Source organism: Scatophagus argus, chromosome 11 (assembly GCF_020382885.2).
Source record: "Scatophagus argus isolate fScaArg1 chromosome 11, fScaArg1.pri, whole genome shotgun sequence".
NCBI lineage: Eukaryota > Metazoa > Chordata > Actinopteri > Scatophagidae > Scatophagus > Scatophagus argus.
Genome location: NC_058503.1, coordinates 6919344 through 6935991, shown reverse-complemented (window position 1 = coordinate 6935991; position 16648 = coordinate 6919344). Strand labels below are relative to the sequence as shown.

Genomic DNA, 16648 nt, shown 5'->3' with positions numbered 1-16648 from the left:
AAGATGCCACAGTGACATGGTACGTTCTGACATAGCTGTGGAACAATGACTACTTATCCTGTACCTAATTTATACCCACAGTAAACATCCTCTCTGTCTGCTCTCCTTCCTCTTGCTCCCCTCCTGTGTGTTCATCTCCTCCTCCACCTCTTTGCTCACTCCATGTCACTCACTCACCTCCTTCTACTCCTGTTTGATCTCTCACAGCCAATGCCAGATTGTACTCTGTTCAACGGACAAATATGGAACAAGAAGATAAACGCAACTCCACTGACGACCACACGCTGTCACTGGCATGCTTCTCTACACGCTAACTTTGACAGGCCTGATGCACTGGGGGCAGCAATCTGATTACCTCTGTGTCACATCACACCCTCTGTCTGTGGACTGTGGAGCTTCCCACAGTGTTTCTTTAAGGATGTTCATCTGGTAGTGAGCCCTCCTTCCAAACCATGTCTGATAAACTGATTATACCCCGGGGATCTGAAAGAATAGCTATTCATCATCATTGATCATAGTACAACTGATGCCCATATAGACCTCAATGGTACAAAGAGAGACAGTTTTTAACACACACAACAACAATTCATGATTCAAATTTTCCATGTGGAGGCCCTGCACTACATAGCAATATGCTTGGTACAAGCTATGAAGCAGAACAGCCAGCCTTATCATTTCTGCAGCTTTTAACTGAATCTCACGTGGTCAGATAATCTGGGAATCTAATATTTACCACAATTATCCTCGAGTGTGTGCAGAGGAAATCCTTTCTGAAGGCCATTGTGGGTCTGGCTCTAAAATAACAAAGGCCAGAGGCTACTGGGTACACACATGAACAGTATAATGGATTTGATCACGACACCATTAGAAATTACAAGGAGCATGGCTAAGCCAGGAAATGAAAAGAATACATTTGTACCAGGGTGTCCTCCAATGAATTAAATTTTTTAAATTGTTCTGCTTTGATTGGTTCATCTTTCCTTCTCACTAAAATATAGCCCAACTGACACTGAATTTTTGAGAAAGATACAGGTACAGATTTTGGCATTTAAAAGTTGAAAAAATAATAATGATAATATAATAATGATATGTTGGCCAATATATAGCATTAAGGTTGATTTTTATCCTTGAGGTCCCGATAAAGAAGACAAATTCCAGCTAATGTATTCGAGCATGCACCCATTGTCATTCTAGTATTGGAGGAAAAAATGCACTGACTTGTTTATATTCAATCATAATCATGATTAGAGCCTGGGTACCGTAAAACCTGAGATGCAGCGACATCATTTGACCCATGTTGATATCTGCACTATCTGCAGTAACCTAACACTGGATAATATACTGGCCCAAACTATTTATCAATCAAACTCTAATCCAAAAATGGAGTGAGCACAAAACCACTGGATCATACTTTCAAAAATAAACTGTAGTTCTATTTTCTGGTCATGACAAACAGCAAAACTTAAAAGTGACAAAAAAAACACAAACATTGAGATGTTATCACACAGTTCCTCATTTTGGTTACATAAAGGACAAATAGTCAATAGAAAGAAAACCATTACTGTGCCCACAGAGCACACATGTCCTCACACAGCTGAACACCACCTCTTTTCTGCTCATAAGGATCTGGCAGACTTTGAAAGAGAGAAACAGAAAATGTCAAAAGACAGTATAAGAGGCCGAAAACCTCAATGCGCAAAGGGTTAAAATGTTGGTTTTGTCTAAACTAACAACAGATGAAAGCAAGGTCGCTATGCTTTTAGCTTTTTTCACTCACTGCTTAGCTGCTTTTACTTGCACAATTTCCCAAATGTGCTCCTCATGACTCATCTACCTGGCCTGAGGACCACTCTGATTGCCAGACACTATATTGCTAGACACTTTTACACAAACACACAAAGAAATGCAAAAAAAAAAAAAGCGTGTATGCAAAAGCACAAACACAGATTTATCACCACTGACAATTCATACCCATACACACTCAGAGACACATGCACAAACACACATTATCATTATCATCTCTGCCCTTAGGGGTAAACACCTTCGTCTACTGGGTTGATATCTACCAGCGCAGGCTAAACAGTTTCCCCTTTCCCTGCCCCTCGCTTTGGTAATGCAGACATCTCTCTGTGGGCAGAAATGATTTGTTGGATAGAGATGGGAGATCAGTCTCTCCTAACACAAAGCCCACCAACCTGTGAGATCATAGAGGTAGGAAGCCCAATAATGGGCTGTTGAAGACAAACTTGTCTTTCAAATCACATGCAGCTATTGACCCATTCTTGTTGTCTTTCTCAGTTTCAGCGTGTCACTGTCAACGGTAATTGCGTGGCAAGTTGATACAAAAAAAGAAAAAAAGAAAGAAAAAAGAAAAAGCAATCAAAACCATTGCCTGCATTTATCCTGAAGGAATGAAGGGAAATAAGTAAAGAGACAAAATGTCAACCTATGAGAATTCATTAATGGTTTCTTTAAGTTGCTGCCTAACATACATGACTCACTTCCGGTCTTCACCTGTCTTAGCCAAGACATGTTTATGAATACCGGTGAAGAAAAAAAATTCCATGAAAATATATATATATATATATATATATATATATATATATATATATACACATAAAAAGACAAAAAACGTATTCCAGATATGACACTTTAATGTAATTTTACTTGAAAATCACCCAAACACATACCTGGCTGTGCTAAATCCACGAGCCATGACATCATTATGACTTACTTTATGATATACAGACATATGCTAGCAAGAATTATCATGGAAGGTTTTAATTACTACACTGTACTTTCACATAGAGGACAAAATCCTGTGGCATGACATATTTCAGACTCTGTTTTGAGACCAACTCCTGCATTTCATCTGTTTGAGGGGCTGACTGCCTGTGACCAAATATTCATGCTTAAACTTAATGAAAATGCATTCAGTTTGACAGAATTAGAAAAATCAGGCAGTTTCTGCTGTACGACACAAAGGTTTTATGATTTATGATATTTCATGAGCAGTCAGCACTGTTAGCCCCAAGTTTCACATCAGCTATGAACGAAAATGCACCGGTTTTTGTGTGCATGTGTGTATGTGGGGGTGGGGTGTGTACTTCCTCCTTTCACTTCTCCTTTCCCCTGCTGTGTACCTTTCTCCTGTCCCATACTTAATTCCATTAAAAATTTCTAACCTAATTTCACACAATAAATGCATTATCAGCAGCGATGAGTGGAGCATGCAACCGGTGCACACACAGACAAATCAGTGTGCGTGCACATGAGTGTGTATGCACATGCACCTGTGTTTACATGAGTTTGTGTATGAATTGAAAGCAAATAACTTTAATTCCTGTTCTCAGGCTGTGATTATAAAGCGCAGATCAAGAACTGTTTCACAGCTCACGTCACACCACATTAAAGCAACCTATCACAGCATGACGAGCTAACACTGATCTGCTTGATCAGAGTATGACTACCCACGAACCTCTGTGCTTTGTGCAATCTTTTCTAGCTTTGACTTTCAGATGAAATAAACAAATCAAGACAAATGGTCTGACGAGGTTGACAGATGCTAGTCGTTCCCCTGAAAAGCTGGGCCGCAATCAACGCACAAACAATGACAGATGTTTTTAGCTACATCCCTTATTGATGATGTCATTATCAAATCAGCAGCATAGGGAGACACAGTAGTGCTGCTGCTTCACAAACACACACACACTTGGCTAGGGCAGCATTTGAGGAAAGGTTGCTCATGTGCATGGAGTCACAGGCAGAAACGTAAACCAACCCTGATGACGACATGATGACAACCAGTGTTTGGCCTCTAAGGTACCGTATATATGCGTCAGAACGCAGCATCACCGTCATTCTAAACAAGCACACCTCTTCTCGCCTCACCCCAATGAGGGTAGCCTGGTGAGACACCTCACGAGTGCTACTCAGAGAAGTTCTCTTTCACAGCATTCGTTTCAATGTCTCACTATGGGATATCGAGACTCCCGTTTTGCCAGACAAGCTTATCTTAAAGACTGACTGCCAGTAAGGCCAATGTGAACAACCTAACCTTGTCAGAGTGTTCCAATAATTTCTAACTAGCTTAAAAAGCTGGATGAAACCGCTCTGATGAGGAACTTCATCTCCACCACAGGTCTGTCAGGAGGAAAGAAAGACAAGGACACATTTCTGTAATATTCAAATTGAAAAAAAGACTGTACTGTTTCCAGTGAGGATGGAGTGCTCTGTATATTCAGAAAACAAAAAAAAGACACCTCAAGTGGGTCTGGGTGGTGCAACCTAAAATTTATATTAATACACATGATTTGAAGCTCAGACAGTGACCTGAAGCTCACACAGTAACATATCATTATTTTTCTTAAAAATTCAATGTAAATTCTTCTGTACTAACTGTATTACTGGGACACATTTCACATAGTACAGAGCAGTGTCCAAAATGAACTTTTTGACTCTCCAGCCAAATAACTGGAAGGTGAAGAAATCCACTGACCAAGCTTATTACTTTCTGGCCAAAATGTATGCAAATTGGATATGGCTTCATTATTTAAAATTACTGCAGTAAAACATCTTGAAAATCATTTCAGACAAAATGATGACTAAAACACTAACATAAACTGAGCACTAAAATCTTGGCAAAAAAACAAAACAAAAAAGACAAAAATGTGACTTTAAAACGACTACAATTTTCACTAAGCAACTAAGGCTAAAATAAAATTTAAAAAGGTAATGTATAACAGGAATATAATGGAGGCCATCTAGAACATGACACTGACAGTGACTTGCTGACATATAAAAAAATAATTTGAATGGTTCACTATCTTCGAGCATAATTGTGCTGTGCAGGTGGGCCTTATCACACAAAGCATGGCTGCATATGTGAATTATCATTTCCAATGTGACATGTACACACATAGCAGGCACACATGCAACCACACACGTCCTGTATGCCTGAAGCCTTTCATCGGTACAAGCAAAATACAATGGCGTCTAAGGGGAGCTGACATGTTTGATTGGTTTTCCAACTGATATGTCTGACACACGTGGACCATGAAGGGGAGTGGGATGTTTGGACACGATACACTATCACCATCTACTTTCAGAAACGTTTTCTCCACAGCAGTTACAAATTCAACAGTCAGTATGACAGCAAATGCAACTGGTTAGCTCAGTCCAACACATTAGCCAGTAAGTACTGGTAATTATTCCACCAACAACCTTGTATTGTCAACTCCGCTTTCCACCAAAAACACACACGTCAACCCTTATTTGACTTCAAATAACACCAACACAATATTCTATCATTTGCATTAACACGCTCGTTGAATTTTATTTGGCTTCAATTTGTTGTTCCATTGTTTCCAATTAATTTGAACACAGCAACTGTCTGTGTGTTCAGCCAGCTGTGAAGAAGAAAGGATTAAAAATGTAACAGGGAAGAGAATACACCCATGGCTTTTCCATATCCATTCCATACCAACAACACTCGCTGAAACAAAATCGTTTTTGAGCAGAAAATAAATAAATAAACAAATAAAAAGTAGTTAAATGTTTATTATTTTGTTTGCTAAGAGCTTGCCATGAACTCCAGTCACATTCAAGACAAATAACACACATTACAGTACCAACTCAATGAAGTCATTCATCAAACAGCAGGCAAAAATGATTCATCACATACACTGTAATTGGCCTCTCATCCCTCATAGCCTACGTGTGTATTTCTTATAGAAAGGTTGCCCATGTCATTGGGCCTTTGCCAAATGTTTGCAGAAGCCTTCTCTTGTGGGAGGTTGATCACCATCTATGGTCTATTTATAGCCAGTCTCCATATCCATGATTGAAGCACCTGTAAAATAGGCAATTTTACAGTCACTGCGCCTAATCACTCAGCTGTGGGTGGGAAATAACCTGCCCAGGCAAGCTGAGACCTGCCAGCCGGATATGTGTGCACACAGTGCATATCGTTTATGTGGACATGTGTGTGTGTGTGTGTGTGTGTGTGTGTGTGTCCAAGCCTCTATCAATGAGCAGATTAATTAATGTATTCAAAGATATTGTAAAACTACAAACAGAAACAGGAACTGATTTTAATTGGCTTTAAATGTAGGTATTCCTTTGTCTATGACCACTCAATTTCCCTTCAAAAGTTCATCTGCAATTGCTTTTCATTTGCATCTGATGACAGAACCTGCTTATGAAAGTTCAGCCACTGAGTAATGAATAGCACCAAGGCCTTGTTAGTGTGAGTGCCAGCTTTTTCACACAACAGGGTTTTGCTTTTTTAAAGTTAACTGCCCACTTACTCAAATCTCCAGGGAAGAGATCCCAAAAAAGATGAAAATACGCAGAGCCCTGCTCACATGTGGTAACATAATACAACCCTGTCACTCTTCCCAAGGCAGCAACAAAAACTGCTCAACTTTTAAGTAAAGTGTAGCAGCAAACAACAAGCAGGAATGGCAAGACAAGCAGGCAAACCAATTAGCAGTTCAAATCAGGAATTGACAAGAAAGACAATTGTCAACCTGGTTACATGTTTTTCATGAACAGTGGCAGAGTCCATGATCAGAATGAGCAGTTTGATATATTTTTTGTACATTAAAACCACCAAACATTAGAAACAGAGTTGGTTAGCAATTTATACCAATCAGCCATCTGAAAAATGTTAGACATCTAAAAGACTACAAATAAAAGATGAGTACAATACAAGATGAAAAGAAACTACTGTTCACTGCAACATATTGAAACAACTCAAATGGAACTCATTCATTGGAAGTTAATCACTTCAAGGCACCAAACGTGACCAGGATGGAATGCAAATATTTTGATCAAGCTGCCTCAGTGGCTTAGTCTGCCACTACCATGTCACAGTTTTAGCATTGCTCACTGTAGTATTGGAAGGCCAAAATAGCTTGAGAGCAACAGTGTTCATGTACACAGATGATTGTTGAACAGTTAATCGTTTTGATAGTTCTTGATCCTTTCTGATTTTCAGTCCTGAATTTGTTTAGCCTCTAAGCATAATTTACATGAACATCCTACCTGTTTGAGCTTCTTTAGGTCTTCATCCAACTCCAGATTGTCCAGGATCACAGCCACAAAAAGACTGAGCAGAATCTAAAATGCAAGAAGTGCATGATATTCAAATATCTTTATGTCATTATCACTATCACAAAAAATATAACTTTTCAACAGTACAAAGTCCGCTTAGTAATTGCATTTGTAGCTTGTTCTCTTTTGGAAGACATCCTGTCTGTCTGGGGTGAAGTGTGAGTCATCCAGAGACTTTCTGTGCTGTCTGATGGCTCCCCATATAAAAAAGCCAAACACTGAAATGTCAGCAGTTCTTACGCCTGCAAGTCTGATTAACTGTGATTAGATGTACCACTTGAGAGAACACTAAAGGGGCAGGGGCCCTAAATGAATGCATTAGGAAAACAAGTCACGTATCCCTTTGCCACTTATTGTCCTCCACCTGATTTACTGATCAACACAACAGAATATGAGTTGAGTATAACAGTGCAGCAAATTTAGAACAAACTAAAGGCCACCTCAACCTAAACAATTAAACTCTATAACTTATTTGACTTGTACATTTGCAACAGCACAGCAAGGTCCTCACCAGAGTAGCGAACAGATGGTAGAGGATGAAGTAAATGGCTACTACCGGAGCCCACATATGACCTACAGCCACCAGAGTCTGGTCCATGACATCTACCCAGCCCTCCTGGGTTAGGATCTGGAACATGGACATGAAGGCCTACATGGGGTAAAGCACAGAATAAGAGACAGTGAGAGAGGCGAAAGGCTACACAGGGCAACTGAATACATAAGTGAAAGCTGTGAACAGGGGGAGAGAAAGATTGAGACACAGGGGAAATTACACAACAGAGAAATGGAAAGATCTGACATTTGAAATATGCTTTTTTTACAGGACTGCAAATATCACACAGCTGATGCACATATCCCCTTCTGACCATCTCTTTCTAGCTGGTGAGATTTGGAAATATAAGCCAGGGAAAGCAGAGAGGATGAGAGGAGACAGCCATTCTTTTTCTACTCTTTTCTGCTGCCCTCTCATCTACTTGGTAGAGGTCAGATGAAGGTGTATGGGAACAGCCAGCTGCAACACCGTGGCCCCTGGAGTCAAATGGCACGTCTGCGCTTCCTTCTTAGTATCTCACCTCCAGACAGGAGCCCCGTCCCTCCCAGCCCCTCCCACTCCCTCCCATGTCCTAGTCACTGCAGATAAGGATAAACCCAGCAACAGGTCTGCCCAAAGGGGAGGCAGCCAAACATCATTAACTATGATGTGTGCACGTGTCTGTGTGCATACATGGGGGTGTGTGAGGCACAAGCAATATGGAGACGACTAGAGAAAATGTGAGAGGGAAGGGTAACACAGTATACAAGTGGCATCTGTTTACAAGCTACCGACTGTGTCTAGGATCAGTGAAATGTTGGAGGAGAGAAAAAAAGTGAGGATGGAGAGATATAGCTAATGAGAGAACAAAGTTCATGAGCACTCTGAAATCAAAGAAGGTACCACATCTGTCGACCCATCATCATCAACATCTGCAAGCCTCCCTTACTGGCTGTGGTGCCCTTCCGAAACTGCTCATATGAATTTATATGAGTGCATTTCATATACTACCTCTGTTTTTTAATTTTAGTCACATTTTGCATTTCCGTGAGAATAATTTATTTGAACATTATGTTATATGCACAGGGTTAGTAGTATGATGACCTGAAGCACCATGTGGGACCCCAAGTGCTGTCATCTTCAATGTGAAAGGGCCATGAGTGCAGATAAAAATCTACCTGACGTGACCCAGGCAGAAATGTTAGACGGATGAGGTAATGTTATATTAAAAGGATTTAAAGTTTTATTTACATTACATTTAGTTGCATTCTCTGAATTCTTTCCTCACTCTCTCACTCTCTCCTGGAAGTGATAGCAACAGGTGACCAAATGAAACATACCACTACTTCCAACGAAAGTGCAGATTTCTTTGGGATTCTCTCAGTGTTGCTGTCAACGCTTGGGATAATGTAAGTTCATTTCATTTCAATATTTCCTGTTACAGAAATGTTACAGATTTACCATAAATCCAAAATCATGTGGCTTCAATGAAATAACTGGTGTTATAAGCCCACTAAAATTACGATCTTAATCCTGACTGATTGAGCTGCACTCCAAAATAAATAAACAAAAAATTTAAATACTTATAAATACAAATACAGTAACATTTGTGGGTATATGACCAGTCATTCACAGGAAGTCTTGCATAATAAAATGCAGGACGGTGGTCATATCTGGTGATTTCTTTACATGTTCTTTCCTGCTATCAACACAGAGAAGCTAATTACAGTAAGTCCATCATGCTGAGCAAAAGCTGAGTGGAACAGAATTTATTTTGACTCCTGATGACGCATTTCCAAAATCTGCTATTTGTGCTTAAGTATGTGACTCAGAATGACTTTATTTAAAAGTGATGATTCAGTTTTGCACAATTTACATAAAAGCATGCATACAAATGTATCTAAGAAATAATCAAGGTTTTCTTAAGTTATACCACTTGTGTTTTTTAATAACAAAAATTTAAGCAAGCAAGTTCCTTACCCTGGGGAATGTGGTGAAGCGGTCCAGCTCCTCCACAAAGCAGAACATCTGCAGGCTGATGGCTGACATGACGATGAGCAGACTGGCTGTGAACACCACCAGGCTGCCTAGTTTTTTACCTGGTCCAAATATCTTATACACAAAGTCCTCCAGAGCTGGGGAAATCTTAATCAGTCGCACCACGCGTAGCACCTGAAAAAAAATAAAAAATAAAAACATACATCTCCACAGTAAGCATGCTATTTGTGTGTTATTTCTAGTCTTTGGAATAGTAGTTTTAAAATCAACATCAAAAGAAGAGAAAGGTGGAATTTTAAAGATGATTTACAATAAACATCAGAAGTATAAAAGCCAACAACATAGTAGCACATTGAATACATATTGATTTAAAAAAAAAAAAAAAAAGCAAGCATTGATCATGACCCACTGGTAAAGGTGCAGCGATACTGTACTTGTCAACAGACTTAGTCCCTAAATTGCTTGTGTTGACAACAACTCCCAAAAGGTAATGCATCTTGGTCAGGCTTTGATCAGGGATGCAGAGAGTGGCTATTGATCGAGCTCTGCACTGTGATACCCCTGGCCAAAGATCTTTCTTCCATTCCCCAGATATAGAAAGGAATAAAAAAAAAAAAAAAAAAAAACTGGGAATGCTGGTCTAAAAGGGAACCTACAGTAAACAAATACAGCAATAACACTCACAGCATGATGACAGATGGGATGGGAAGACACTACCTTCCTCTTCACACAGACCATGAAGACCACTATAAATTTTACAGCTGATGCAAGCACTGAGGCTGAGAACAAACCATACAAAGGTAAGTTCACTGAAGATACAAGGCTTTCTTTATGGCCCAAACCTGGGACCAACACAGCTTAGAATAAAGAACAGAATATGGGGATAAAACCTTCTTCTGACAACTGTAAATCTTAGCAAAAGAAAATCTGCACGGCTCTCATCACCGAACACCATAGAAACTGATAGCATTTCTCCTGACATGACACCAAGTATAGGGCTGTGAGTCAATACAGAATCATGATACTGATCCTTTTAGTTTCAAATTTATAAATACATTGTTTCATACAATATGTAATATTGATATTAATATTTGGATTATTGTTCACATAAAATAAGAAACAGAATAACAACAACAACAAAAAACAAAAAATACACTATTTAATATCATTTCGTACTTGCAATCTCTCTGAAAGAAATAAATTGGATTTTTTCAAAAGAAAAAACAAATCTCAACTCCTAAAATGCAGACAGGGATGAGCAATGAACAGTCCTAAAAACTGGCTGTGTTGCCTGTGTGTGCTTCTGGCTCCAGCCTCTTGCAAGACAAAGCAATACTTAACATAAAATTGAATTGCATAACAGGTCACATTGTCACTGTCACAGATATCCCATCCAGCATTTTAAACCCATATTGAATCGGATCAGTGCATCCCCACCAGAAATGTCCAAAAAATGATACAATGTCCTGCCTTTCTGAATGAATGAATTGACTCAACTGTTAAATCATGGTGCTACAGAAGTCATTGCCATTCTGTACGCACAGAGAGGAAGTGTAGAGGTGGGTTCCATTGGCTGATTAAAAATCATTATGCCAAGTGTACTGAGTGTGTGTGCGCGTGCGTGTGTGCTTCAAAGCTGAAAGTAGGGCTATAAAGCATGTGACATTTGGTCCAGACTGAAAGACAATTAGTAAGTCTAGCCTTTAGCAATGAAACACTCCTTGGTTGGATAAAATTAAATAAAACTCTGAACCAATCATTGATTATGTAGCCAAGTCCCTTCTTCTAAAACCAGCACACATGATTCTAGCAAGGAGCCTTAAGGTTAATCAGTTGTGATTAAATGTCACCTGTCTAAAGTGGGATCTACTTGGAAAGGAAAAGCTCTTAAGTCATAGTTGTTTTGCTCATTAGCCAGCAGATAACTAATATGACAGAGAAATGAAGGGTTCACATGATGAAAAAAATTCAAACTGTAATTTCGGCAGTACAAAAAGTGTTAATAGCAAGGGATAACCCTTGTTTGTGACCATTGTTTCTGCTGAAATAAAAGATTTAGCTTGTAAATATGACATGCAGACCATAAGACAGCTGTCTGCTGACAGCTTAAAGTGTACATTTTTCCAATTTAATTCACAGTACTGTTCATAAAAACTGCCATCACATTTTTCTTCCTCAAAGTCCTATGTCAGCTCATGAATGCAATGCTGCTTAGTTTAGTTTTTTGGTTCTGGGGTGGAAGGTCGCTTTAAAAACAATGCAAAAAACAAAATAAAAAAAAGAACATCAAGCCAACCATCATTTTTTATGGAACACAGCATACAGCGCATGTTTTTGCTTTAGTCTAAGCACTGCACATGTGTAGAGAGCTGTTGAGAGAGTCACACAGGATCAGGGCAGCTTGCACGGTCAAGGTTCATTAAAGAACCATCAAGAAGCCCTTTCCCATCGGATCATCCTCAGAGCTTTTCATTGGTTTCATTATGTGACCTACAGCAAGGTCACAGGGTTGCATCATTGAATGCTCTGTTCATGGATGATAATGCTACAAGGTGCTATTGCCACATGGGTCATAATATTCACTGCTAATTCATGTACTGCCCCGAGAACTGGGGAAACAAAAAAAAAAAAAAAAAATGGAAGAAGAAAATGGAAAACTCACACTTTGAACACGGACGTGCAAACACATGGAAGAACACAGACTTTATACTATAGACCACTACAACTAGATATATCTCCAGTGAGGTCACATATTATTACTCCCACCCACAGAATGATCAAGACTTTCTCCGCTCTCTGCCTCATATTCAGAAAGTGAACACTGCACATACAGGCTCAGATTTATGCTAAACATCTTTAAATAAAACCACCTTAGAATGATTCTCTTCTCTGAATACATCAATTGTTAATGTATCCAAAATGTGTCATGACTGAAATTCGCTCCAGTTTAATTCTAAAATCAACTTAACTGAATCTCTGTTCGACATTTCTGGTGACAGCACTTTAAAAGCATTTTAAATGAATAGAGGAGAGGTTTTCAAAACAGAAGAGTGAAGTGACTGATATGTACTCATTAACACATAGAAAAGAGATGTCACAAAATAATTCACAGCTTCTGTTCTGCAATTTTATCTGAAGTGTGGATGATTCCGTTTCATATTAAGAATGCAAAGAAATGTATTAATGTTTATTGAAGCAGACATTTATGTGACTGTGTATTGTAAAAATGTGTATGTGTGTATCCGTACCTGAAAGTAGGTGAACTGAGAGTGGTAAAGGTCAGGGTAGATGTGCAAGGTGGTGCCCATTACCAACAGGGATTCAAATTTGTGAAGGGAGGAGCTGATGTAGCCAGTGAAGCCCAAACACCAGATTTTCAGCAGAGCCTCCAGGTCAAATAGCACAGTAAAGGCAACCTGAGGTGGAGTGCAGACAACAGCAATATTCTAGTTTACTTCATAAGTCCAGTTTCTGATTTTTTAGTCTTCTGCTGTACAAGAGGGAAACAAACAGTACTACATTTATTTTACAATTTTAGTTATTTGTTACTTACAGATTATGAGAATGAGGACACTCAACCGGCTATAACACTTAAATGAAATTTACATGTTAATGAAAAAAAAATCAATATGTTTAAAGACATAACACTCTTCCTAATATAATGATTAATAATATGAATAAAGATTGATTGATTGATTTTTAATTTAAATAACTTTTGTTGATAATACTATTGCTAATAATAAACACATCTCAGAGCCAAATCTTGGTTTGGGAATGAACTTCACAAATCTTTTAAGAGAAAGCTTGCATTAGACATCATATTGCATTATGGGAAATGCAGGACTTTGTTTTTGGAGCCATCTTACCTCATCTGTCTTTTGCTAGTCCTCCTTAGTCTGATTATAAGAGCAATATTAAATCGTTGGAGGACCCCTTTTTAAGTACAGGATCTGAATGCCTCTAGCTCGTCTTCAGCAGAAATACGGTAAGAAAGAGAGAATAAAATTGACACCTCACCAATAAAACATGCACTGCTCCATTTAACTCAAAACCCAGTGCCTCCATTTCCTATTTTCCCTTCACAGCCTTCACACAGATTGGAGCAAATCTGCAGATCGATGGCAGTATGATATAGATGGACGGAGGGAAAGAAGGTAATATTGTGTGTGGTTTTTCCCTTTTCTTATCTCTTCCACTCAGCTGTGTGTGAAGGAGAGAGGTAAGAAGAGGACGAGGGAGGAGGGCACACACTCCCGTCTTTGTCGGCGCTTTACCACCTGCATACTGATGTCACAAAACCAACCTGCATGACATATACTGTAGAGCATCGTGTGCATGTGCGTTTACCTATAAAGAGTCTACTGTAGAGAAAACCCAAATATGTGTCATCTAACAGTGTTTTAACCAAAAATGCAATGAAAAACTCACTACTCCTGACTTATAATAATACAAAAGCTAGGCTTTAAGCAAAACTTTGGGTCAAGGTGCTTTGGGCCTTTGGAATTAGAAAAAAAACAGGAATTTTATATATATAAAATAAAACATCTCACCTCTGCCAGGTAAAACTCATCATAGTGCCTGCGGTAATTCTCGCCTTTGTAATAGTTGCTAGCAGCAACAATGACGTCCACAGCAACCATGCTCAGGATGAACATGTGGAACACAGAGGACCGCATCAGTTGCTGTGGAAACAGAGCAGTGTTCAATTGCAATCAATGTAAATTACACACAAGAGCCAAAGGGGAAAGAAGAAGTGTGTAGAAAATCAGCAGCTATTTTTATTTGTCTTCCATTGAATTTGTTCAAATTCTGGTTTGAAATCTGGTTCAGAAGACACAGTGCTTATGTCCCCAATATCTCGTACATCACTTTAAGCTGAAAAGCAAAATGAAACCACAACCTATTTACAGTGAAGAATATGACCAGGCTTTTTCCGGCTCACATTAATTCTTTGGTTTAAACTGAATTATACTGTACAAGGGCATAATCTAACTTAACTACAGCATCGCCTGAGATACACCATTTCCAGTCCGACTGATAGTTATGACTAAAGCAGATAAAGCGGAAAAGAAAGGTAAATTTACAACAATGCCAGACTAAATTATTCTGAATAGGAGTGAAGATGCTAGGGTGATGAAAAATTTTAAGTCAGATCTGCTTTTCTATTTTTACTAGCACAAAAAAAAAAAAAATGAATGTTTAAAGACCATATAAAGAACATCCATGTGGTAGTACAGACATGTGTTCTGTCTTTCTGGAGATGCCAACTATAGAATGAGCTGTGTATAAGAAGATGGAAACAGGCAAAGAGGGCCAGCAGCTAAACTGCAGGAAATTCAAAAGCAATCAGGAGCCTTTCATTGGGTGCTGAGAGAAACATCCACCCAGACAGCAGAATCAGTGTGTATTCAGACAGCCGGAAACAAGAGGCGAATGGAACAATAAATGTATGTTATTTCCTGTGGGAATAGAAGTGGGACTTAACGCCTTCAACAATATCACATAATAGAAACAATCATGACTTGAAAGAATGTGAGGGGGGAGAAAAAGTCGGACTAAACAGGCACTCTTCATTTAAACAAACACTGTAACTGTTCCTTTGGAGACAATATGACAGATGTGATCACAGCCTTGAACTGCATGTATGTGGCAGAATGAACAGCTTGTGAGTGGGTAGAATCGCTCACCCTAAAAAAAGACTTGCCTGTGAGACCGGCAATAGGAAGGAAAAAGTGAAAAATGAGAGGAAGACTTTAAGACAGATGAAGAGTGTTTTGCGGCATTGCTGGAAAGATCAAATTCGCCCCAGGAAAACGGGACCACTGCCATCGACCCACCTACACACAAATACACTAACAGTACAGAATCTTTCAAGTCTAGAAAGCCTGATCTGCAGTCGCATTGCTGTTTTTTAAAAACAAGTGATGATGTTGGAATTAATAGACGAAATTATCCCACAGAACTTTCAACAAGTGTAATAAGGAGAATAAAGGAAAAATAGATCACATTTGCACAGAGACAAGAGAGATTCAAAGAGAACATCTTTACCACAAAAATGACAGTATTTAAGCACATGGAATGTTTATCAGACAAGGACTTCTTTTGGTCATGAAATAAGATGACTGTTACCTGTCAGGAGCAAGGGCAGAGCAAGTAGCACGATTGTTAGAGCGCTGTTAAATGTCACTAGGAGGAGATTGGCGTGAACGCTTGGGTAAACAAACTGGGACTTTGACATGGAGGCCACTGTTGGCATCCCATCTCCTCCCTGTCCACATCAGTTTTATTCAGCACTGGCAACGAACGATCTTGAGTAGATCTCCTTACCTAAACCAAACCAATCTTCTTCAGAAAATTTAACTGAATAATTAAAGTTTCAACTGTAGAAGTGAGAAATCAGAAAGCACTCCTATCAATCCTTTTGTGTCGTTTGTAAAAGTTTTGGAAGGTACTGTTAAGCAATGTAATCGTAGGAGTTAGCTTGAGTTAACTTTTGTACTTCTGCAAGTTAAATCACTTGAGGTGAGCAAAAACACGATTCTGACCTTGTGTTAAATTTCTCTTCAATAATAATATGGTATGTCATGAGTACACATATGTTCATACATTTTTTTCATGAGGAACTATTGTACTTTTGTAACTGTTTTCCTCTTTTATCTTATTTTCTGTTATTGTTCTGTCTTTTATTAAGCATTACATGCTATTAATTTCAGGCTCAGAAGTGAATTTTTGTAATTCTTTAAGCTCAACCGATAGCCCAGACTGACAAAGCTGCTAGCCTTAGGATTGGGTGGGTTTTTTTTGTGCACACACTTGCCCACTCTGCACACACAGTGGTTAGGCTCTCTGACTGAGACTGTACGTGACAAAGCAGTTTGACATTTCCAGCAACCAGACGCTCTCCCCCTTGGGTGTTTTGGCTGAACAGAGTTGTGTGTGTATGTGTGTGTGAGGGAGGGAGCTAGAGGGATAGAGGCAGACTGACAGAGAACAGAAAGTGTA

At 39.1% G+C, this 16648-nt stretch overlaps 1 protein-coding gene across 7 annotated transcripts in view; it reads right to left on the bottom strand.

Annotated features, from left to right (window-relative positions):
- nalcn (sodium leak channel, non-selective) overlaps positions 1–16648 on the bottom strand; it is a 61483-nt gene that overhangs the window by 22590 nt on the left and 22245 nt on the right. For all 7 annotated transcript variants that reach the window (XR_006844731.1, XM_046404478.1, XM_046404482.1 and 4 more), the window contains 5 exons: positions 14197–14328; positions 12895–13062; positions 9629–9820; positions 7628–7765; positions 7048–7122 (listed from right to left, as the gene is read on the bottom strand). Coding sequence is in view for 6 of the 7 variants with exons in the window: in XM_046404478.1 (XP_046260434.1) it covers positions 7048–7122; positions 7628–7765; positions 9629–9820; positions 12895–13062; positions 14197–14328 (705 nt within the window). In the remaining variant the exon portion in view is untranslated. The remainder of the gene's footprint in view (positions 1–7047; positions 7123–7627; positions 7766–9628; positions 9821–12894; positions 13063–14196; positions 14329–16648) is intronic.